The sequence below is a fragment of the Diadema setosum genome, chromosome 9 (genome assembly GCF_964275005.1).
Source record: "Diadema setosum chromosome 9, eeDiaSeto1, whole genome shotgun sequence".
NCBI classification, from domain to species: domain Eukaryota; kingdom Metazoa; phylum Echinodermata; class Echinoidea; order Diadematoida; family Diadematidae; genus Diadema; species Diadema setosum.
This window is the reverse complement of record NC_092693.1, coordinates 27,471,180-27,494,908: the sequence shown is the minus strand read 5'-3', so window position 1 is coordinate 27,494,908 and position 23,729 is coordinate 27,471,180. Positions and strand designations below refer to the sequence as shown.

The following is a 23,729-nucleotide window of genomic DNA, read 5'->3' as shown; positions in this document are numbered from 1 at the left end:
TTGCGTAGATATTTGTAAATCTGTGCAGTCATCTGTATCAAAGTCATTGTCGCTAAATCATTTGAACAACAACAACAACAACAACAACAACAACAACAAAAGTCATATGATAAATGAAGCTTCCAGCACTTTGATATTATTTTACTTCATGTCCAAAAAAAAAAAAAAGAATAAAGAGATGTTTTAACACGATTGTTGATGATTGATTTATTGCTTGATTGCTTGTTTTCTTGCTTGCTTGCTTGCTTGCTTACTTACTTGCTTGCTTACTTGCTTGATTGACTGATTGATTGATTGATTAGCTGATTGATGGATGGATGGATGGATTCTCTGGTTGGCATTTCTTTACAATTCCACCAATTTTCAGCAATGTCACCCGATCTTGGTGGGGGAGGAAGATGGAGACAATATCAAAGAATCAAGGACGAAAACGCGCAGAATTTTCCACCACTGGCAAACAGGTAAGACACCTCTAATAGTGTCCACTGATCTACTCTCTTTAATTATTTTCCGTGGTGTCTCCCCTGGAACTTATATACAAACATAATTATGTGTGTTATAGTTGATTATTATATAAATTTTGACTATCACGACTTCCTTCACTAAACAACCCATTTTGCAAATTGTCTGCAATCAATAATTCATTACATGTATATGATTATTGGGCAGGTCATGTAGTAGGCCTAGAGAGAAAAAAAAGACCGCAATAAAACAAAAACAGAAACGAGAGGGGCGTGGTTTCGCCCGAGGAAAAAAAAGGGGGGGGGGGTACAGAGTGAATTGCGTGTGCTACGCTTTTATTGTACGGAAAGAGACGGGTACATGTAATGTACAATCTCTTTGATTGTACGTAATCAATACGTACGTGTGTGTGCGTGTGTGCGCGTAAACTAGTAAACAAGATGGCAGCCGCCACGTCTCTGGGTGAGCTGATGGCCGGTGTAGAAAACCTCACTGAAATCACTGAAATTCAGAGTGCCTTGTCTAAACTTTCTAAAGAGGAGGTATGTAGCCCAGGCCGACCTGTGTACCTTTAGCGACATGTCACATTTCGAGCAGCTTTCCAGGTCTTGCTCCGTCGTCATAGTCGTACCGTTGCTTGTACCGAGCAGTCGAATGTTGACGATGTGAATCAAATGCGAATAAGGTGCCTACACACTAGCGGGTTAAATTTAGCATAGGTATGCCTATAGGCTATAGCTAGGTAGCCCGACCAGACGCTGTTTATACGCTATGCGAATAAACTGGGCTGTGTATAGTTAAGGTATAGGCCTAGTCCTATTTACTGCTGCACTTCTCCACTCCCGACGACTAACCGAGCCATAAAGTGCCAGCAGCTAGGCTAGGCTAGGCAAAGTGGCTCACGGCCCGGGCCCATAGTTGGCCATAGCTAATTAGCAGCCCATACACCACTCACCAGTGCCCGTTCGTTCGTCTTCACTATCGCTATAAAACTAGACTAGAGTAACTGCGTTTCGTAAGCGACCGTGCTGCCGTTCGCGGCAGGTACAGCATACACGGTAATATACAGCTAAACACGGCATTGCAATGTCACATGCACACTACACATATACTAACACACTAGCAATCAACAAAAACCAACTGATAAAATGGGCACGATCTCTGACGAAAGTGAAATTTTCTCACGTAAATGACAACATATCGCATCCAAAATGAAATTTTCGGTACTTCTTAACATAACAGTTAAGAAACAGTGGTCCAAGAAACTGGATTATTTGTCGTTTTCTCAATGTTTATGGATTTTGAAAACATATCCTCGCGTAAAATAGAACTTTCGCGAGCCGATGTGGGCCGCCATTTTTTTCGGAAAGTGGATGTTACCATCGAAAAAAATTAGAAAAAGGCGAGAAAGACATCAATAACACCGCCAGAATTGCGATCTTGTTTGCGGCCAATGCATGTGCGCACGCTATTTTCACGTGCTTTCGCAATGGGAGTTGGCGCTTACGCAATGTTCGCGAGACATGTGAAGGCGTTCAGCTACAGATCGCGGAGCACGCGCGTATTGCATAGGGATTGTACATCGTGCCGCAAGCAGAAATACTACGTCGCATATCGCCCTTATCGGCGAAAATTGTGCCGGGTTTTGCCCTGGTAAATCATGAAAACTGCGTTGGTCAATGGTAAATTTCTTTCATGAAAACAATTGCGTTAATGAATAATCTTGTCTTTGATATATGAAATGGTTGAAAATAATTTGCCTGATTTGTTTACAAATTGGAAAAACCCTTAACAATGCTTAAACTGCCGCAAACGGGATATTTTACTCTAGGTCTAGTAGTAGGATTAACCCCAGGAACTAGTGCCTTGCCTTGAGCCACTAGTCACTAGTGAATTTTCGTACATTATGAGTCTATACACTATCAGTGACTAGATATCTATAGTAAACGTGGCTAGTATTACATTATATGATAGTCGATAGTACCTAGAACTACAAATGTTGTATGTCAGTCCCAATCAATTCGCACGCTTACATAGGCCTACATGTACATGCACTCGGAAATTAAGGGGATTCGGGGACAGATTAGAATCTAACATAAAGTTAGATCTTGGTAGATTCTTAAAAGTAAATTTAAAATATAAATTTAGTATTGGGGGTCTAGTAAGCATCTACGCGATGTCACTTGACCATGCTTGACTGAATGCGAAAGATTTGACCGACAAGTATGTCTAAGGCAAAAAACTTCTCATTTATAATAATGACATTTGCTGGGTCAGTTGTTCGCTCAGCAAATGTCATTATTATAAATGAGAAGTTTTTCGCCGTAGACATACTTGTCGGTCTAGCGAAAGATCAGTCTGACCGTATAGAAACATACTTACTGTATTTTTCTTGTTGTCGGGGATTCGTTCCGCAGAGACTGCGTCTGGCTTAAGCTAAGGCCCGGGAATCTCGATCGCGGCCTCCCACGGAGGAGAACCGTAAAAGTCCAAAAATGATTAAAGAAAAAAAAAAAAAAAACTCTGTAGCTCCGGACAGACGGGTTTTTTCTGTCTACATTGTAGCTCTGTAGAGGTCTAGTACGTATGTCACCAACCCAGTAGGCCTTTTTAGGGTTCTATAGACTAGATCCTAGTATTACTATTACCAAATCTAAACCATCATGACCATGGCCATGATGGGCTATCTATGCATGGTATCGGCATCGCTTCTTCCTCCTGCCTAGCTGGCATTTTAAGTCTAGTACTAATAATATAGAGTCTAGAGTAGTAGCAAATTGAAAGGATTTTGATTTTGTGCACTATTTAGCATTTGCAGATGAAACAGAAACCCAACTTTAAGTGCTTCAAAATAGATCTAGTTCTAAAATGTGAGTCAGGGATAGAAACAGCCAATGTAAAAGTTTTAATCAGTATATCAATGGTAACTATAATAAAGGGAAAGTACAGTTTCAGGTGAGATGGAGCTACAGGGTTTCCAACGTTTTTCTATGATTTTTTTTTTTTTTAATAGAAATGAGAAACCTCTTATGAAATATGAAAGAGCATTTACAAACTATTAAGAGGAATTCAAAGTTTATTTGATGAAAATTGGTTTTGAAATAGCTGAGATATCCAAAACAAAGCAATTCTAATAAAAGATGGGATACACCTTTTATGAGCGGCTTGCATTACACCTAAATTTTACCTCTAGTAAATTGTTTACTCTTAAACTGTTTATATGCTAATTTGGCGGTATATAAATTTACAGCCATATGTGTATGGTTCTTTTCATTGCCCGAGATGCTGGATACAGCCACTTGCGTCTTGCACATATAAAGTGAGGTATTCATCATGCTCCTTTTCTTTTTTCTTCTTTTTCCTTTTGTTCCAGCAACTTGTGACTGATGAGATTTCGGTTCTGCTTGACCATCATGGACACCTGGAATCCAAGATGAATTCTCTGCACAGGATGGGGTAAGTTGCCCAAGATTTGTCATGCAGTAATTTCTTTGGGTAAACTTTGGTTTAGAAATTCATCTTTCCATCTTTTGAAAGATTTATTCAGCCCATTGAAAAGCAAGTGCCATGGAAAAGAAAATGCACCAGTAGTATTTATACTTCAGAAATGTGTGATTCCTGTATAGAAAGATGCATAATATATTACATTATGCAACGAAAGCCTGTGAAACTCTGTGATTTTGCATTAACAATTTAATGACTGGGATTTGGTATTCAGATCTAGATGCTTATTTCCTTATGACTGGATTGGTATGTGCAGTGTCAATCTTAACTAGTCAGTACAGATCTTTGTGAAAGGCTTCTTTCATCATCCCATCACCATTGCTACTGTGGTAGTCATGTGATAACAAGGCTATGACATATTTAACTCTTCAGCAAGAAATTTTATCAAGTTTACAGAGTTTATAGACACCAAAGTAGCAAAACAATGGTATCGTTTTGTTATGTTTCTTAACAGATTGTTAGCATAAACTACTGGGAACCTAGTCAAAGCCAATGTGAAACCTTGTTTGATGCCCTGCTGAGCAATACTTGTATCTTTTCATCTTTTTATCTTATTTTGATATTTGCTTGTAAATCAAACTAGACCAAACTTGCAGCTGGTCCTGACTGATGCTAAACAACTCAGTGGCATGATTGGGTTCACATCTGAGTTGGCAGAAAATGTCAGCAGCAAGGTTCGACAGCTAGATCTCGCCAAGGTAAAAAGAAAAAAAAATTGCAGTGCTTAGCAAAGATATGAAACCACAAAAGTGTCACTGTTATAGACTAGGTATATTCTCTAGCTAAATGACTGATCTATCTTTGTAAGCATCCTTACTTTGTAATAATAAATGTGACTTTTGATACACTGAAATGTCAACAATAAATGATTTCTTCTATCATCCCTATTTTTTTACTAGGTTTTTTCACCAATAAATGTGCATTTTTACTTCCTGGTCCTATATAACATTTCCACTTCTGAGTATATGTGGTGATATTCTTTTTTTCCTATATTGCTTTAATTTATTTTGTTACATTACTTGTGTGTGTGTGCAGGGAATGATTTTCCTTGTATAGCATAGAAATTTGTTATGCACTTTGGTGAGACTGCTATACAAATGTCATGTGTGAACCAGTTGCAATGCATGGAATTGTACACCAGTTTGTTCAAAAGTTTATTTGAGCCAAATGGCTCAAGTGCGCTTTGCAGTTGTTCACTGTCCAGTGTCTGTCATTTGTCATCTTGTTCTTCTTGTACACTGATGCTGGATATTAACCAAACTTGGCAGGAATCATCAGTTGGGGGAGGGGATCATAAATTTTACAAAAGGTGGTCGTGTATCTTAGGCCAAGGAGGCCTGTAGGATGGACTAAAGAACATTAGAAGGGTCTTGCACAGGGGGCCTGCAGCAATCCCTGAACCTCAAGATTTTTTCAGTAGTTTGCCTCAGGTGTATTGCCCTGATGGTGAAAAGTGAAGTGTGATGCTCAGGTTAGTGCTTCTGTGGGTCTCTCTTTGTAGCATCCTTGACCTGCTCTGCCTGTGAGAGGAATTTAAACTTTCTATGCATTAAGGCCTACTATCTGAAAATAACAATATAACTTTTCTATAGCAAAGTATTCAGCCAACACATATTGTCATATGAAGTGCTTTCATCAAAGTTGGCACATTCTTGTTATCATCTTTAGTATTATCATAATTTGTAGTGTTATCAGAATCATCATCATTGTCACTTCATTTGATATCATCAGATATTGTTTTTGTGGTGATGGTGGAAGTTGTAAATGTATACATTTTGTACAGCAAAGAATTAATGCTATACCTTTTTTGTTTATTCTGTAGAGTCGTGTTCAAAGTGCAATCCAGAGGGTGAATGACATACTTGATTTAAAGGTAAGATCGTGTCAAACTGCACATGACACAGAATTCCAATATCTTACTTTACATCGAGTATGGAAATCTTATCAACCTACTTTTTTTTTCATTAATGCATAAAAGCAATAAAGACAAATTGCTGCTGAATTTACACATATTTTTCCTTGGGAAGAAGAAGATAAAAGCAGTCATTGATTTTCAGTTTCTATTAACTTTCAAGTTAGCTGGAAGCTGCAACAGAAAAAAAAAATCGAAGGGTATTATTACTGAATGTCCTTGGTAACTATTAAGACATGTGATATAATATCTAAACTATCAAGAGTCACTCATGTCGTAGATATCTGCCAGTGATACATTTAATTATACATCTTGTACCTAGGTACCTTCACTGTGTCAATTATGTGTCATTGATGGGAGTTAGAAGCATCTCAAATTTCTTGCATAACACAATCAAACGTGTGTTCAACTGTGTTTTCCTCTTATTCTCTCTCCTCAACACAGTTTTGTACTGATGGAGTCCAGACAGCCCTTCAGTCTGAGGACTATGAAAAAGCCGCTGGTCACATCCACAGATACCTCACACTTGATGAGAAGGTTTTGAAGCAGGTCATCTCTGATGCCAGGGAAGGTAGGAGAGAGAGAAACTTATAGCAAATTGCATCTTCACAGTGGATGTAGTTTTTGTGTTGTACTACTGGGATGCACTGCAGTTTGTTCTTGCAAGTTTGAAGGAGATAAGTAGATGAATTATGCAAGGTGCTGTAGTAGAGCTCATTTCTACAACACAGCATCATTGGATACACTTTTGTGTCATGGTAATAGATATTTCGACTTGGAATGGTGGAACTCTCCTATGCCTTAAAGGGAAGGTAAACCCAAAGAACAATGTGGATTGAGTGAAAGCAGCAGCATTAGTAGAACACATCAGTGAAAGTTTGATAAAAATCGGACAATCGATGCAAAAGTTAAGAATTTTTAAAGTTTTGGTGTTGGAATCGCTGGATGAGGAGACTACTAGAGGTTATGACGTATGAGTGGACTACAATATCAAGAAAATATACAGAAAATACTACAAAAATCCATTTTTCATGAAAATTACAAATTCCATCAACTTGATATTGACATATGTTAAGGGTAGCAATTATTCCCCCTGCTTTCTGAAAGCGGTTGGTCCACTGCTCTTTCATAATTCTAGAAAAGTGAATTTTTCTTGAATATCCTTTATATTTTCTTTGTATTGTTGTCCACTCATACGTCATATCCTCTAGTAGTCTCCTCATCCAGCGGTTCCAACACCAAAACTTTAAAAATTCATAACTTTTGCATCGATTGTCCGATTTTTCTCAAACATTCACTGATGTGTTCTACTAATGTTGCTGCTTTCACTCAATCCACATTGCTCTTTGGGTTTACCTTCCCTTTAATACTGGACAAGTTTTTGCCAAGTCACTGCCATAGTCATGCCTTCCCCATTCCACTTTTTCTTAATATGCTGGATGCAGGTAGCAGCATTGATGCCTCCCTCAAGGTACTGCATGAGGCTGAACAAAACCTCAAGGGCTTGGTGAGGGAAAAACTGGACCAGGCCATCAAGTCCTCGGACCGACCCTCCGTGGAGCGTTTCTTCAAGATCTTCCCCTTGCTGAACCTCCATGAGGAGGGGCTGGCCAAGTTCTCCACATACCTACAGGCTCAGGTGAGGGCTAAAATCATGGAAAGAGGAACTTGAGGTTGTGGCTAGATCTAGTGGACAGTGCACAGTGGTTTCTGTCAGGAGCATCACGGTTTAAGCCATAGTATGGTTCTTGTGTCTGAGAGTACGCCACGTAATCCACAGCAATCATACGTTGTGACGGGCTCTAAGCACCATGGCATGGCAAAAAATGGTGTACATGAAAAAAAGACTGATTTTATTAGTATTCTATTATCATCATCATCAGGCATTAGTAGTAGTAATAGTAGTAGTCGTCGTTGTATAGCAGAAGTAGTAGTAGTAGTAGTAGAAGAGTAGAAGTAGTAGTTGGAGGTTGTGATAGTGGTAGTCAGTTTATAGACTGGAAGTAAATACCATTTTTATGCCTCCGCCACGAAGTGGTGCCGGAGGCATTATGTTTTCGGGTTGTCCGTCCGTCCTTCCATCCGTCCGTAATGAATTTTGTGGACAGCGTAACTAAAAAACCTTTTGAGGTATCCTAATGAAACTTGGCATGTATGTGTATTAGGGGGTGAAGTTGTGCCTATCAACTTGTGGGTGCACGTACTCAAGGTCAAAGGTCAAAAGGTCAAGGTCAAATACGTTAAATTTGACTATTTCCACCATATCTACGCAATGCCTGACGATATTTCCTTGAAACTTAGTGTATACATGTATTACCCAATTAAGATTCTCTGGTGAAAGTCTGGGGTCATGAGGTCAAAGGTCAGAGGTCAAAAGGTCAAGTGAAAATATTAAAACTTCACTTTTTTCTCCGTACTTTGGAAATTGTTCAAGGTATCTTCATGGAACATAGTATATATACATGTACTGACCGGCAGTGATGATCTAGAGAATTTAGGGGTCATGAGGTCAAAGGTCAGGGGGTCAAAGGTCAAGGGCAACACTTCAAAATTTTACTATTTCCCTCATATTTATGCAGTGTCAGCAGGATTATTTTTTTTCTACACTTGTTGTATGCATGTGTAACCTAATATAGATTCTCTGGAAACTTTCTTTTTTTTTCCCTTTTTTTTGTTTGCCTCAAAGGTCAAAAGGTCAAAGATCAAGGGAAAGTGCTGAACTAACTTTTTCCTCTTTATCTCGGAAGTGGCTCAAGTTATCTTGAATGTTCTGCCTGACAGTGATAATCCTATGAATTTTAGGGTCAAAGGCCAGATGAAAATGGTAACAATGTACTTTTCAATACAGAAATTGCACTTTTTCTCCATACCTTGAAAATTACTCGATGAATTAACTTATGAATGGGTCAAAGTCAAGTTAAAGTCCTTAAATCCCCAAATACATGCTCTCCTATTCATCCAATTAAACCTAGGTCAAGGAAGGTGAACATTCAACACATTCGTGACAAATTTGTCATTTTAATATTTTGCCAATTTTGTGAAAATGTAATCACACATTGTCCACAATATGTACTATAGACCTATTAGGAGAATCATGCCTTATGGCGGAGGCATACCAGTCGCCTTAGCGACATTTCTAGTTACAATTGTTTTTTTACGCGCATTACTTTAAGTAGAGAAAGTTTGTGTCAAGCCCTACATTATTTATGAGATGACAAGGCACTGTTCACTGATCATATGAGGGAGAAAGGTATCTATGTTCAGAGTTTGAGATTTTGTGCTACCCTTTCCTTGCAGATTGTCAGCAATGCAAAAGAGCATCTGGCAATAGCATCGAGTGTCGAGAGTACAGACAGGAGAGCGGGAGTCTTGTATGCAGACGCACTGACGAGTCTGTTTGAGGATGTTGGGAAGATTATTGAGGTCCATCAGCCTCTAGTGGAAACATACTATGGTGAGCGTTGTTCCATGTTTTGATCGGATCCCAGATTTGTATTTGAGGATTACATGCTCTTTCTTCTACACTGTATTTCAGTCTAACTTTGGTTAGAATGATTATTTTCTGACAAATTTCTGACAATATTTTTGACAAATAGCATTGTGGACATTGTGTGTATTAAGTGACTTTGACAACTAGAATAAGTGATGGCAATGTACATCATGCCTGGTGTTTTAAAATTTTGTATGCATCTTTCAGATGCTGAAAAAAAACAAAAAACAAAAAACAAAAAACAAAAAACTTTCGCCTAAGACAGCAAACCATAAGAGACATTTTTATAAAAGTCAGTATTACGCAACAAACTTCATGGCCTGTCAATCAGACAAGCAGCTCTCTATAAAAAGGAATGCAAAACTATGCCCACATATTCATGACCTTGTGGCTAGAGATGTTGAAGAGGAGTGAAAATTGGTTATGTCAAACTCATCTCTTCAATTTTATTTCAAAGATCATACTATATAAACATTAGGCTTACACTCAGAATCAAGCAAAACTTAGTGATTGCAGAACAGCTGTAAACTACAATGTGATAAACTTGATTATGGAGACGTGACCCTTTGCTGTGAGATGAAAAAGTAATGACAGTAATGGAAATAGTGTAAGAAGGCATCAGACTCATTTCTTAACTTGTTTGAAAATAAATAATTTGCAATGTACAAACCCTGTGAGGCATGTTATTACTGAAGATTCAACCGATGTGAAATCATGTCCCTGTAGGACCAGGGAGGCTGTTCACCATGATTGAATATCTGCAGAAGGAATGTGACAGACAGGCCCAGAAGGTGATTGACACGTTTGTGGAACAACGTGACTTTGACAGGAAGGCACAACAGGTCCAGCAGAGCCTCAGCAGGTCGGCTTACAAGTCATCGGCAGTTCACGACAAGTAAGGCCTTGATGGCGGGGATGGAGAGAGAGAGATTGAAGGCTGAGGGTGTATGTGTGTGAATATGTAGGATATCCTATGGGCAGCAGTCAGCTCTTCACAATGTGTCATATTTGCTCATTGCATTGAAATGTCAAGATTCTCTGCTGTAGGTATAGAGTGATGCAGAAAAATTTGTGGTATTTGACAGAAATGGTAGCTCCTCAGGTAACCCGCTGAAGACCAGTCCTGAGTATACTTGGGCAGGTGTCAATGGGAAATGTATGTTATAGCAAAATGTGTTCGTCCTCAGTGGGTTAAATAAGTGACTGACACTAAGTAGCACAGAATGGGTGTGAAACCAAGTTCATTGCATCCAACAATTGTTGTTTTCTTTCAAAGCTGGTAGACCACTACATGGGATTTTTTTTTTGGGGGGGGGGGGCTTGAAAAGAGAAACTGAATCAGTGCAAAATCATTTCAAGTTGTAAATACATTCATATTTCCTGAAAAAATTATTGCCTTTGTGGTCTACATTGAAAGTTTTGCAGAAATCTTTGTATATGATTGCAGGCCTGCATAGGAATGGTGTTATACCACTCTGCAGATTTTTGAGTGATACTGTAAGAGAAGAAATATTCATACAAGTAATTTTTTTTGCACTCTGTCGAGTAAGATGAATTTTGAGTGCTTTTTTTTATTTGTTTAATTCCACAGAATCTGAAGAATCAAATCATGAAGTAATGTTACATATGTAACAAGTGAAAATTTTTGCGTACTTTTATTTTTGCACTGGTTTCTTGTTGAGCAAAATGTGAGAAAATTTCCACACTGCAAAAATTCCCACTTTTACAGTATTATTCTTGCAGTCACTCACTTGTGATCTTTTTGTGTGATATTGCATGTGAATGTGCGTCAAAAACATATCATGGCACTGTTTGCTCTGCTGCCAATAGGCTGGACCCAAGGGATCTGGACGTGTTACTGGCAGAGTGCACCCTTCTGAATGCGAGGACAGAGCTCTACTTGAGGTTCATTAGGAGGCGTGTTACGGTGAGTTGATGTACCTTCCTTCAGATTGTTAAAGACTAAACCATTAACTCAGTGGTACCCAGAGGCAAGACTATCATGTGTAAAGGCTAATTCACCTTGGGACAGCAGGCTCATGAGGGTTAATGGCTGGATTGTATTTGTCCAAGTTACTGTAAAACGAGGAATGTTTGCATGCATTTTAATTTTGCGAATTTCGCGAGAGCCTAGTTTCGCGAAATTAAAATGCACACTAAAGATCTTGTCTACACTATATGCATTGAATGTTAGAGGCAACTCGCGAAAATTTCATGCTGCGAATAAGGCCGTGGGCTTCCATTCGCGAAAATATCATGTTTTACAGTTTACTTTTCTTCAGATTGGTAAGAGCCATCTCTCACTGCTGCTTGCTTCCTAGAGTGACATTGAGGTATCCAATGAAGAGGGACCAGCCAAGGAGGAGAGTCTGTCACATCTGGAGCGGCAGCTGAGGGAGTGTGCCCTCAGTAGGCGGATGCAGGAAATCATTGGAAACTACATAGTGATGGAGGAGTACTTCATGAGGGAGACTGTCATGAAGGTTGCCTGAGTCTCTTCTTTGTCTTTCTTTCCCCTGAATTTAGTTTCCTTCTCAAAATAACTGTAACGTTCACCAAATATCATTCTTATTTATAGACACTGTGGATTACAGTCACTTAGAATTGTGTACCTTATGCAAGAATATAATTTTTTTTTTTTTTACATTTCAAAAATTGGTCGAAGGTTAATAATAACCACTGTGCTTCATTCACCCAAAGTAAACAAACCTTAACCCTAACAAGGCCGGGCTATTTAGGTAGATCATAGAGCCGGGGGGGGGGGGGCCTCCCAGGCCCCCCTCCAGATCTCGGCCGTCGACCGCGCGATCGCGACGAAAATTGGCACACACATTGCCTATGATGTAATATAAAGTACTACGAAGTTAGATTTTTAAAAAATTGTCATTTATGCTAAATTATGCTAATTCATGCATAATGATGCATGAAATCGGACAATTTGGTATAAATCACTAAATAAAGCTCAAAATGGGCACATTTTTTGTGTAAATATTCTTTTTAGTGTCCTAAGCAAATATAAGAGAAAAAATTGAGCCATCCAAAAAAATTTCTTAAGTATTTTATTGTTTTATGAATTTCTTATGTATTTCTTTGTTTTTTCGACTTTATGCTTTTCATTGTTTTTTCGATGAAACTTGTCCGCGACATTGTTCCGAACAAGAAAATATGTTATTAATTGATTTTAATCAATAAAACCCCAAAATAATCATGCTTTTATGAAATTTGACTGTAAGCACAGTTTCCATTGAAATTTTTTTTTGAGCAGTTTTGAGCAATTTTTGGTCTGACATGCATGTACATATTTACGCGAAACTTCAGAACCGCGCCCCTTGGCATCGCAAATTTGGTGTCAAAAGATGCGGGAGACTCGACAGAAAAAAGTCATGAAACGTCGCGGCGATAGCTTTTCACGTTAGCGATACATCGCGCGGAACGTCGAGGGGGGGGGCCTCGGAGGCCCCCCCCCGGCCTAGTTAGGGTTAAAGCAACACATTACCCAAAGTGTTGTGAGGGGGAGTGAAAAGAGCATGATTTACAGATTCTCTAGTTGTAATATATGATCGCAACATTTATTTTCCGTATTCAATAGGTGCCAAGTTTGTTTGTATATTTTACCATCATTGTTGTTGTCGTTTACAGTCAACCTCGCATACCTCGAATTTGTTGGGACTGAAGAAAATGGTTTGAGGTACGCAAACTTCGAGGTACGCGTACGTCGAATTTTCTTCGACGTATCCGACGTTTATCGATGTTCAACATGGTATCTGTTATAGTGCCTACCGATTGTTTGCATGCTTGTCAATTGGAATTGAATCAACTTTTACATGAATTAATTGAATGAAAATCGAAATTGAAATCAAAATTTCAGAAATAAAGATTTTGGTGGCCCGATTGGGCCACCAAAAAAAGTCGGATGTTGACAATCCGCTCCGTAAGATGCTAAAATAAATGTAAGATGTTTGCTTTTAATTTTGGAAATGAATAACGGTAATATTCGACACAGTATGATACTAAAATAAATGTCGGATGTTTGCTTATACTTTTGGACATGAATAATGGTAAGATTCAGCTCCGTATGGTGCTAAAATTAATGTACTGATGTTTGCTTTTATGTTCGAAAGTAAATAGCAATAACATTCGGCTCCATACGATGATTAAATAAATGTCGGATGTTTGCTTATACTTTCGAAAGTAAATAGCAATAACATTCGGCTCCGGAAGATGCTAAAATAAATGTCAGATGATTGCTTTTACATTAGGAAGTGAATAGCAGTAATATTCTGCTCCATACGATGCTAAAATAACTGTCGGATGTTTGCTTTTAAAATTCGAAATGAATAACAGTAACATTCAGCTGCGTTCGATGGTAGAATTAACGTTTGATGTTTGCTTTGACGTTCGGAAATGAGTAACAATAATATTCAACTCCGTACGATGATAAAATAAATGTCTGATGTTTGCGTTTATGTTCGAAAGTAAATAGCAATAACATTCAGCTCCGAAAGATGCTAAAATAAATGTCGAATGTTTGGTTTGACATTTGGAAATGAATAACAATAATATTCAACTCCATAACATGATAAAATAAATGCCGGATGTTTGCTTTTACGTTCGAAAGTAAATAGCTATGACATTCAGCCCCGGAAGATGCTAAAATACATATCGAGTGATTGCTTTTACGTTTGGCATGTTTGGAAGTGAATAGCAGTAACATTCTGCCCCATACGATGCTAAAATAAATATTGGATATTTGCTGTTACATTTCGAAATGAATAACAGTAACATGCAACTGCGTTCGATGGTAAAATAAATGTTTGATGTCTGCCTTGACGTTAAAAAATGAAAAACAGTAACATTCCGCTCCGTACGATGATAAAATAAATGTCAGATGATTCATTTCGCTTCCGGAAGTGGACAGCAGTAACATTCGGCTCCGTACGATAATAAAATAAATGTCGGATGTTTGTTTTTAAATTTGGAAATGAATAACGGTAATATTCTGCTCCGTACGATGCTAAAATAAATAACAGATTGTTGCTTTTACATTTGGAAATGATTAACGGTATCAATCCGCTCAGTTAGATGCTGAAATAAATAGCGGATGTTTGCTTTCATGTTCGGAAATGAATAAGGATAACATTCAGCTCCATAAGGTGCTAGAATGAATATCGGTGGTTTGCTTTTACATTTGAAAATGATTAACGGTAATATTCGGCTCTGTAAGGTGCTAAAATACTAGTAAATGTTGGATGATTGCTTTTACAATAAGAAATGAATAACGGTAACTTTCGCTCTTTATACAATGCTAAAACAAATGTTGGATGTTTACAAATGTCTGCAAATGCTCCCACTTTCTCATTTCAAACGTAAGTTTTGACCACCTAAATAGGCATCAACTTTTATAATGATCTCTAAGCCTATTTGCTAAATCTTAGAACTCAGGATAACGGTAAGATGATTGAATTATCTATTCATTTGTATTAGGCATGGGTATCTGTATCACTTCAATAATGCTTAATATTTTTCTATGTTTAGTAGAACCGATTTAGTTTTTCATATGTTTTTCTTGATTTTTGGGGGGAGGGGGGGCCACCAGATTTTACTTTCGACCACCAAAAAAAGAAAATCAATGATATTGGTGGCCCAATCAGGCCACCAAAAATAAAAATTAGTGTGGAGCCCTGTCTATTTTATTCTTTATTATGCTAGGCCTATACTTCCAGATTATATAGCAAAATATTTTCGTAATTGCATTGTTGAAAAAAAGAAGAAGAAAGTATTCAGTGCTTGCGTTTTCGGGGGAGAATTGATGAAACAAACTTCGTGAAAATAAAAAAGTACCGGTAAAAAAAAAAAAGCACTACGCAGGAGATTGATGTTTGGACAGTGGACTGTGATCAATGCCAAAGATATAACTGTCAACACCTAAGCAGGTGCGCCATGACGGTTAAGAAATAAAAGCGCACGGCATGACTATCACGATCGTGAATCAGAACACAGTAGTTAAAAGAAGATGATGGGACAGAGCGTAGTGTTATCGTAAGCACTCCATTGGCACGGGTGTTATGTGCATACCGTGTACGTGTGTAGGTAGGTGTTGGGGATTTTTCTTATCAGCTGTGTACCGGGTATTTCTTTGGGTGCGCAATTGTTCTGGTCTCAGAATATCTACATCGAGTGTGAAAAGATTTGTGACATGTCTTTGCTGTCCACGCGGGCTTAATCGGAAATGCTGAGAGATGTTTGCAATTTCGATTCGAGCAACATGCTGGGAAAAACAAGTTAAATAAGAGCGGGACATTAGATTTCCCTTGAGGTAACCGAACTTCGAGTTCGTTTTTTCGAGCTACGCGAGTTTTAATGCACAGAAACTCCATAGGAACAATCGGGACTTTCATGTTGCCCCCGAGGTAAGTGATATTCGGCTGATCCGACGTCAAGGTAAGCGAGGTTGACTGTATTTGAAGATACCCATAACCACAAAATAAAGGCTATCATATGCTAGTGTAGGAGAGTTGTATTCCATGTCTATGTAATGTGATTCATAATGCCGCTTGTACCAGTAAATGAGCTGGGATAGAGTATGGTATGACTGAATTAAAAATACATGGGTACTAACAATTAACTTAAATGAAGCATACAATGCATAGAAACATTTGACTCTTATAACACTAGCATCCTATGACAGCAATTTTTTTTTTTTTTTTTTTTTTGGGGGGGGGGGAGAAAACACCATGTTGGTCACCATGTAGGATTGCTTCATTCTAAAATGTTTCTATGATTAATCCAGTTGCTGCTTGCTTTCTTCTTGCAAAGGCCGTCAACATGGACAGCATAGAGCCAGGGACACACACATCGAGTATGGTGGATGATATCTTCTTCATTCTCAAGAAGTGTACCAGGTATTCCAGAGAGAAGTGTGTAACACAAAAATGAATGAATATAGGCTGGCATGTTGATATATATTTAGGGACCAATACTCTGCTTGTGATTTTATTTGTTGTACAGGAGCCCATGCACTCTACACTGCATACATGGTATGTTTGTCTCTGTGGTTTATGGATGTGAAGTCAATCACTCTGTTGTCTTTCAAGTCCCGTAATTGTTCCATAGGTTTTCTCTTAAGTCCGTGTATTGATTTTACAATAAACCCTTAAAGCATTAGCCTGCTGAGGCGAGTAAACTGTAAGAACATATGAAATACACTAGTAGGTTGCCAAAACCAACTACAAAATACACTAATATCATATCATTCAAGTGTAAAGTAGTATGTTATCAGTTCCAACATATGATGAAGGGAAAACTCTACGTGGTTTTTACTCTGAGTTTGAGAGTATGATGCATATCCCTCAAAGATCATGAGTAGTGATTCTTTCTCTCTCTGAAGTATTCATCTTTAAAATCGACTTGCTTTTTCAGTTTGGGTTTGAGGATTTTGATATTCTTCACACTGTTGGCATCAATAGAATATAAATTCACCTAGGCTTTGGACGATGCATTGTTGTTTATCATTTTATGTAGGAAACTATGGAACATACTTGTTTATTACTTCTATATACTTTAAACAGGTCTGAAAGAAAATTTACCAAAAAAGAGTTTATTTGTTATTTATTTGTTTTGTAATGCAGGAAAATGTGGCATCTCCTCACCTTTCTCCAATAACTTCATTCTCACAGTAAAATAACAAGCACAGCTCTCACTGAGATACCCTAAATGCATCGGATGGTAAAATATGAAGAAAACCTTCCTTCCTTAAAAGGATATCCACCTTTTTTCTCTCTCTCCTTATCACCAGGAGGGCCATGTCCAGTGGCAGTGTCGACTGTGCATGTGCCATGCTTAACCACACCAGCACTCTCCTAGGCAGTGATTACCGTGATGTATTGTACGGCAAGTTGAGGGCGGGCTTCCCATCGGGCTCCTTCGATGTGGCCCAGGCCTACAGCATGCTGCAGCAAGGCAGATTTCCAACATCATCATCAGACACCAATGCGGCTAAACTAGAATTCCTTGTAAGTTCAGTAATGCACTGTGATATTTAAACCCTGTAAAAAAGGAAGTAACCTCAAGCAATGAGATATTTTGAATGAAGTCAGTGAAGTTAAAGCATCCAATCAAGAAGAGTGGAGCTGAGGAAATGATGTGCTGTATATTTTCTTCCTAAGCTACGATAATTCTTTTATGGATGAACAATAGCTTATTTGTTATGTTGGTTTTTTTTATATGCAGCTGGACAATAACCTGGTATAATGATCTGAAGTCACTGAATGTGGCATTATGTATTTTCAATGGTCCTTCCACATGTTCACAGAAAAAAAAAAAAAAAAAACATGCAAAGGATGCAACAAACTACTGTGTGAAATTGTGCTGGCAAGTTTAACAGAAGGAGAAGGGATTCTACAAAGTTGACCACATAGACAAGTTTACAGTATATACTCATTAAGAGAGAGAGGAAGAGAAATGGAATGTATGTGATATTAATGCTAATCAAACTTGGACATATTAAGGCCAGCGTACTTTGACATGAAATATATTGTGTCTTTGTTACCCAGACCACCCTGAATAATGTGGAAGTGAGTATAGAGTACACACAGACATTGAGGAAGAGCCTAACAGAGGATTGTCACAGTCTGGTCAGTCAGAGCGGGGAGATGAACAGAGACAAGCTGGACATGTGCTTGACCGAACTCACCACCCACACTAACAAGTTCAAAGACGTGTTGGAAGTAAGTAGTCTTGATTTCTCTCGGTCCCTACAGCCAAAGCAGAAATGTTTACCAACAAATGCCAAAAATCAAAGTAACTTTGACTTTCAAACAATCAAGAGTACAGTTGGTAGGTGCTGCTAAATTGATTTATTGGGATTTGATCTCTCATTGTTTGTGATGCAGTATGGACTAGGCCAGCTGAACGCCAGTGCCATCAAGCCGCGGATCAAACCAATGGTGGACATGTTCCTCTCTACAAGTCACAACATCACCGAGGATGAGTTCTCCGTCTACGAGGCCAACGACCCCTTCGTCCAAGAGTTCATCATGAATCTTGAGCTGCTCCTCAAAGAATTCAAAGTAACGTCCATTAAACCTTTTCAGCTCTACCAATTTATCACAAACCTGTGATAAAGAAATGATATATTATAGTATTAAGAGTGTATCATGTAGGATTGTTTAGTAGCCTTTCAAATCCTACATTTCCAAAAAGTTAGAAAAATTATCAAACTTAATTTCTTGCTTTCAGCCATTCTTAAAGTTGATGGAGAATCAGTCAACATGTTATTTTCAGAATCAAGGCAAAGTTTCTCACTTCCTTTGTGCATAATTACTCATATAATCTTTGATTCCATGGTAATAGAACGTTCAGTGTGGATGGTTTCACGATACATCATGGATTCTTTCTTGGATGTGAGTGTGGTCTTTAGAGTGCTTTGTCTCTGATTGGCTAAAATGGTCACAGTATGCACAGATAGTTGTGGTTGATTGCACATACATAAGCACTGTCTGTGAGGGGCTACACCTTTGGCTAAAGGTACCTAACAGATCCCTACCCCCCACAGGTCGTCAGCCACAATTGTGTAAGGGCTATAGCTGTTAATTAGCCACCATTGTGTAGGGGCTGTAGGTGTTGATTAGCCACCATTGTGTCCGAGCTAATATAGATTATAGAAATAAGCGTTTCCTTCATAAACATGAGATATATAAGGCTGAAGTACTTCAGAAATCTGTGTTGGTGTCTATTTGTCATTTTGTTGTCTTGTTCTTTGTTTTTTCATTCCACCATTTGCTAGGATTTGCTGACTTCCAGTAACTATGATGCTATCGTAAGCCTCCTGACCAATGAAGTCACAGTTCAGCTAGAAAAAGCCGTCCTCAAGTCTGTCTTCAACAGGGTAAGAAGGGAAGAACAAACTATCACGCCTTTTTCTTTGACAATTGTCAAGGTTGTCAGAATAAAGATATTGTTTTTTCCTGCTTCCTAAAATGTGCAAAGAATGTAGCTGCTGAACTTTCATTGCCATAAACCCAATAAAAATGGCTGGAGAATGCAGCACAGTTTAAAAACAAAATTAAACAAAACAACCTAAGAACGGGTCATCACTCTGCGTATGTGGACTTGACTGACTGTGATGCTCTTGTCACACGTACATCATAGCTCCATGAAGCATCAGAATGGAAATGTTTGTATTGTAATCAGCATCAGATGCACCAAGGTATGCTCACTCTTATGCAAATCATATACATTTTCAAGTAGCATAATGTCAGAGCCCACAACTTGAGTTTGGTTGAGGAAAACCCCTAAATATGAAGTTCATCAGTTCACATGATTTGTAGCTAGGGAATGGTTATAGGGATGTACAAATTGTATGTCACAAAAATGTTAAATGTACAAGAATTGTTCTGACATATATGACTTGTAGAATTCTGCGCTGTCACAATGATGTTCTTGTGAATACCGAAACATTACTTGTTCACAGCTAGGTACTTGTGATGTCATACACTGCATAGGGGTAACAACACATGGTGTTTCACTGTGCATGTGACTTCTTTACACTGTACTTTCTGATTTGTAATTTCCCTGCCAACAGCTTGGAGGTTTACAGTTTGACAAGGAGCTGCGTTCCCTTGTTGGGTACCTCACATCAGTCACTCAGTGGACAATACGGGACAAGTTTGCCCGCCTTACCCAGATGGCCACCATACTCAATCTAGATCGAGTGAGTTTTCCAAGTGGTGGGGCAACTGTTGGAGTCACCTGCTTGCCCCTGTATCAAAAAAAAAAAAAAAAAAAAAAAGTCTTCCAGCACCAACTTTTTCATTGCTGTCTTAACCCTAAAAAGACTGGGCTATTTTGGTAGCTCGAAAGACTGGGGGGGGGGGGGGGGGGGGGGGGGGGCCTAAAGGGCCCCCCCTTAAGATCTCGGCCGTGGATCGCACGATCGCCGCGGAAATTTGAACAATGGTAGTGTGCGATGTAATCTACAAGATCGTATATTTAAATTTTCCAAAATATTCTTCTTTTTTTTTATTTTGATTAATTATGCTAATCTATGCGAGAAATCAGACTTTTTTATGTAAATCAGTAGATAAAGCTCCAAATGTGCTCATTTTTGGTCTAGATATTCTTTGTAGCATTCTTAGCAAATGTACTTGAAAAAAAAATTCGGTATCAAAATTAATTTCTTATTTATTTTATTGTTTTATGAATTTCTTATGTATAACTTTGTTTTTTCGACCTTTTGTTTTTGTTGTTTTTTTCAGCAAAATTTGTGGCAGACCCTTTTTGAAGCATAATACTACTAAAACAAATTGATTTTAGCCATTGAGAGTAAAAATAAGCATATTTATATGAACCATGTGATAAAACTCAATTTGTATTGACTTTGTACACAAAATCACATTTTTGAGCATTTTTTCGGTCTCACGTGCATGTACAAAAAGTTATGTAACTTCAGACCCGTACCCCCAGGCGTCACAAATTTGGTGTCAAAATGTGCGGGAAACTCGAAAGAAAAAAGTCATAGAGCATCGCGGCGAGAGCATTGCGTGTTGCTGAGTATTAAATCGCGCAAAATGTCGAGGGGGGGCCTTTTAGGCCCCCCCCCCCCCCCTAGTCTTTTTAGGGTTAAGTGAATTCAGCCAAGTATTACCACCTTTTATTGCAAATACCTGCACGGCAGCCATTTCTTGTGACTGTAGTGTGTTAGTATACAAATAATGCGCATTACAGAGGACATTTAGTAAAAATTATCTCCCAGATAATAACTATATTTTGGACTATTCCAAAGTTACAGAGGATGGACAGTTTTACTATTGCCCAACCAAGTAGTGTGCATTATTTGTCATTTTATACAAAATGATGAGATGATTTTTCTTCGGTAGTAGCCATTCTCGCACGATTTCCAGACCAGCACCACTTTCAAGCTAACCAAAAGTACATCAAGAACAATTTACAATGCACTTATACTGCACAGGCAATGCAGTTGAACACAGATGAACTGTTGTTAGTACCAGTCATTAGTATACAAATGCTCAATGAAAAGTAAATTTAGGCAAGATAAAAAATTGGTCATGTGGTAGCTCTCAGCCAATAATTTGATTAGGACTCACATCGCCATTTTATAGTTGTATATATGGGGAGATTATGGGGTGGTGGGAGTGAATACACTTGATTTTTAATCTGAGGCAGTGCTATGCGTATTAGCTACACTAATTGAAGTTACTGAAATATCACCGCTTTTTGATCATTTATTACTGGAACCAGGTAACAGAAATCCTAGACTACTGGGGGTCGAACTCGGGACCTTTGACCTGGAGGTTGACTCCAGCAGAAGTCAGGCAGGTGCTTTCATTAAGGTGAGCAAATGTTGCTATTGTACAAAGTAATTTAAAAAAAAAAAGAAAAAGTATGCTTTCAAACCTATGATTAGATTTGGCAAGGAATAAGACAATGAAAGTTGTCCTTGTGTGCAATCTTGATTGCTTCAAAGTGTGTGAAAATGGCTGTTTTCCTATCAGCTTGTCTTGTATCAAACTTTCTCTGTATTAAGTACCCTGTAGTACTCATGATCTTTAACCATCTCGAGCTGTCCAGCTCAAAATGCCATTAGCATTGTTATTAGCATTGTTTCCAAACACGTTGCCATGGTAATGACAGAGATCAGTTTGTTAAAAAATGCTTGAGTAATCTACAATTTGCCTTAGATGTGGTAACTATCTGTATTTGTTTAACCATGCATGATAATTCCATGCAATTCATCTGTGGACACCCATGTACACCAAAATAGCACTTGGCAAATTATAGATTATACTATCCCATCTATGAGGAATAACAAGTAGGAACAATCCTTAAATGTGTGTTAATTTTTCTGTTAGGCCTGTGCATTTCAGCTTTCTTCACCCTGAAGTGTTAGAAACTGTAATTAGACAAATCTGGATGCTCTAATTTATCATTCTTTAATTCTTACTTTAATGCAATTTTGTAGTCTTAACGGATTTGTATCACAAGGCAGTTTAATTCATGCATAATCTGAATCATACTTTTTGCTATAATTTTAAAGCAATTTTCCATGTCAATGTTGATTTTAGAGTGAGTTATTGTGGGGGAAATAAAAATGCATATGAGTTTTCCAATTTGATCTACCGGCATAGTACAGTATTCATCGCATAATCGGGACAGGTTGGGGGTAGCAAACACGGCCCCTTTAAGCGGGGTGCCCGATTTCGCGATGAGCACTCACCATACACTAACGGCATACGACATGTACATGTAGTGTACACACACACACACACACACACACACATGCATACTGACGTACTGTACATGTACATGAATACACAACTACGCTACCCCTCGGCGCGACCCTCTAGCTCTCCCTGCACATGGCTTTGCTTATGTAGGGGAGAAGAATGTTCGCGAAAGCATATTATGTGTTTCGCAATGGCATGGATACTTATACATGGCGCTTTCGTGGCTATGCATGTACGTGTACTGGATGGACGGAGGTCAAAACACACCAGTCCGAAGCTTGCTTTGTAAGTTCGATGTAAACGACAACTAATAGGGAATCTTTGAAATATTGTTGTGGTATTTTGGTAGATTTTTTTTTGGGTAAAATATCAACAAATTCAAAGATCACTTGAAGAAAAATTGTCCCGTTTATCAGAGGTCCCCGCCCGATTATCCAGTGAAAATAACATGCATTGGAAATGTTTCTGGGAAGCGTATGTCATTTAAGCGAGGTTCCCGATTATCAGATGCCCGATTATGCGATGAATACTGTAGCAAATTTTGTTTTCCCAATAACTCTAAAAAATATACATGTGTATATGATATAAAACTCAGCGATTGACTGACGTGATTTTTCTCTTATTTCTTTTCTTCAGATTGGACTTCCGATCAGAAGACATCAAGAGGTTAAAGCTTTAGTCTGGAGTGCTGGTCTTCCTCATAATCATATCCCACGACCCTCACAGAGTGTGTAAGGGTGTATGTAGGAATCACTCTGAGGTCAGGTTGCAAGGTAGTCAGTCCCTCCATTGCAAAATTTGTGGATAGAATTACTTCCCCCCCCCCCTGATTTTTTTAACAAATAACCTAGAATTTGGCACATGTGACTACCATTATGGGTAAATGTGCAAGACACCTTTGTTGTCAGTATCAATTAATTCATTGCCACGGTAATGGCAAATTTTCATAAAAATCATACCAGAATGTTGCGGTCCAGCTATTCTCAATTTAATGACAGTTCAGGTAAAAGTCAGCGCGTGCGATCAATGTAATGTGTAGTTGTGCAAGACACCTTTTGTTTTTGTTTTTGTGAGTGGTGAGAAATGTGCTGCCATGGCAGCATTTTTGAAGAAATTA

At 38.4% G+C, this 23,729-nt stretch overlaps 1 protein-coding gene across 1 annotated transcript; it reads left to right on the top strand.

Annotated features, from left to right (window-relative positions):
• The first annotated feature begins 901 nt into the window (after positions 1–901).
• LOC140232545 (conserved oligomeric Golgi complex subunit 4-like) lies at positions 902–23,457 on the top strand. Its single transcript, XM_072312643.1, has 18 exons — positions 902–1,004; positions 3,836–3,918; positions 4,550–4,664; positions 5,789–5,839; positions 6,323–6,449; positions 7,324–7,517; positions 9,176–9,332; positions 10,095–10,263; positions 11,199–11,295; positions 11,690–11,851; positions 16,185–16,270; positions 17,164–17,380; positions 17,921–18,094; positions 18,260–18,436; positions 19,153–19,254; positions 19,951–20,079; positions 21,627–21,718; positions 23,249–23,457. The coding sequence occupies exons 1-18, from the start codon at positions 903–905 to the stop codon at positions 23,289–23,291; spliced, it is 2,277 nt and encodes a 758-aa protein (XP_072168744.1). The 5' UTR covers position 902; the 3' UTR covers positions 23,292–23,457.
• The last annotated feature ends 272 nt before the right edge of the window (positions 23,458–23,729 follow it).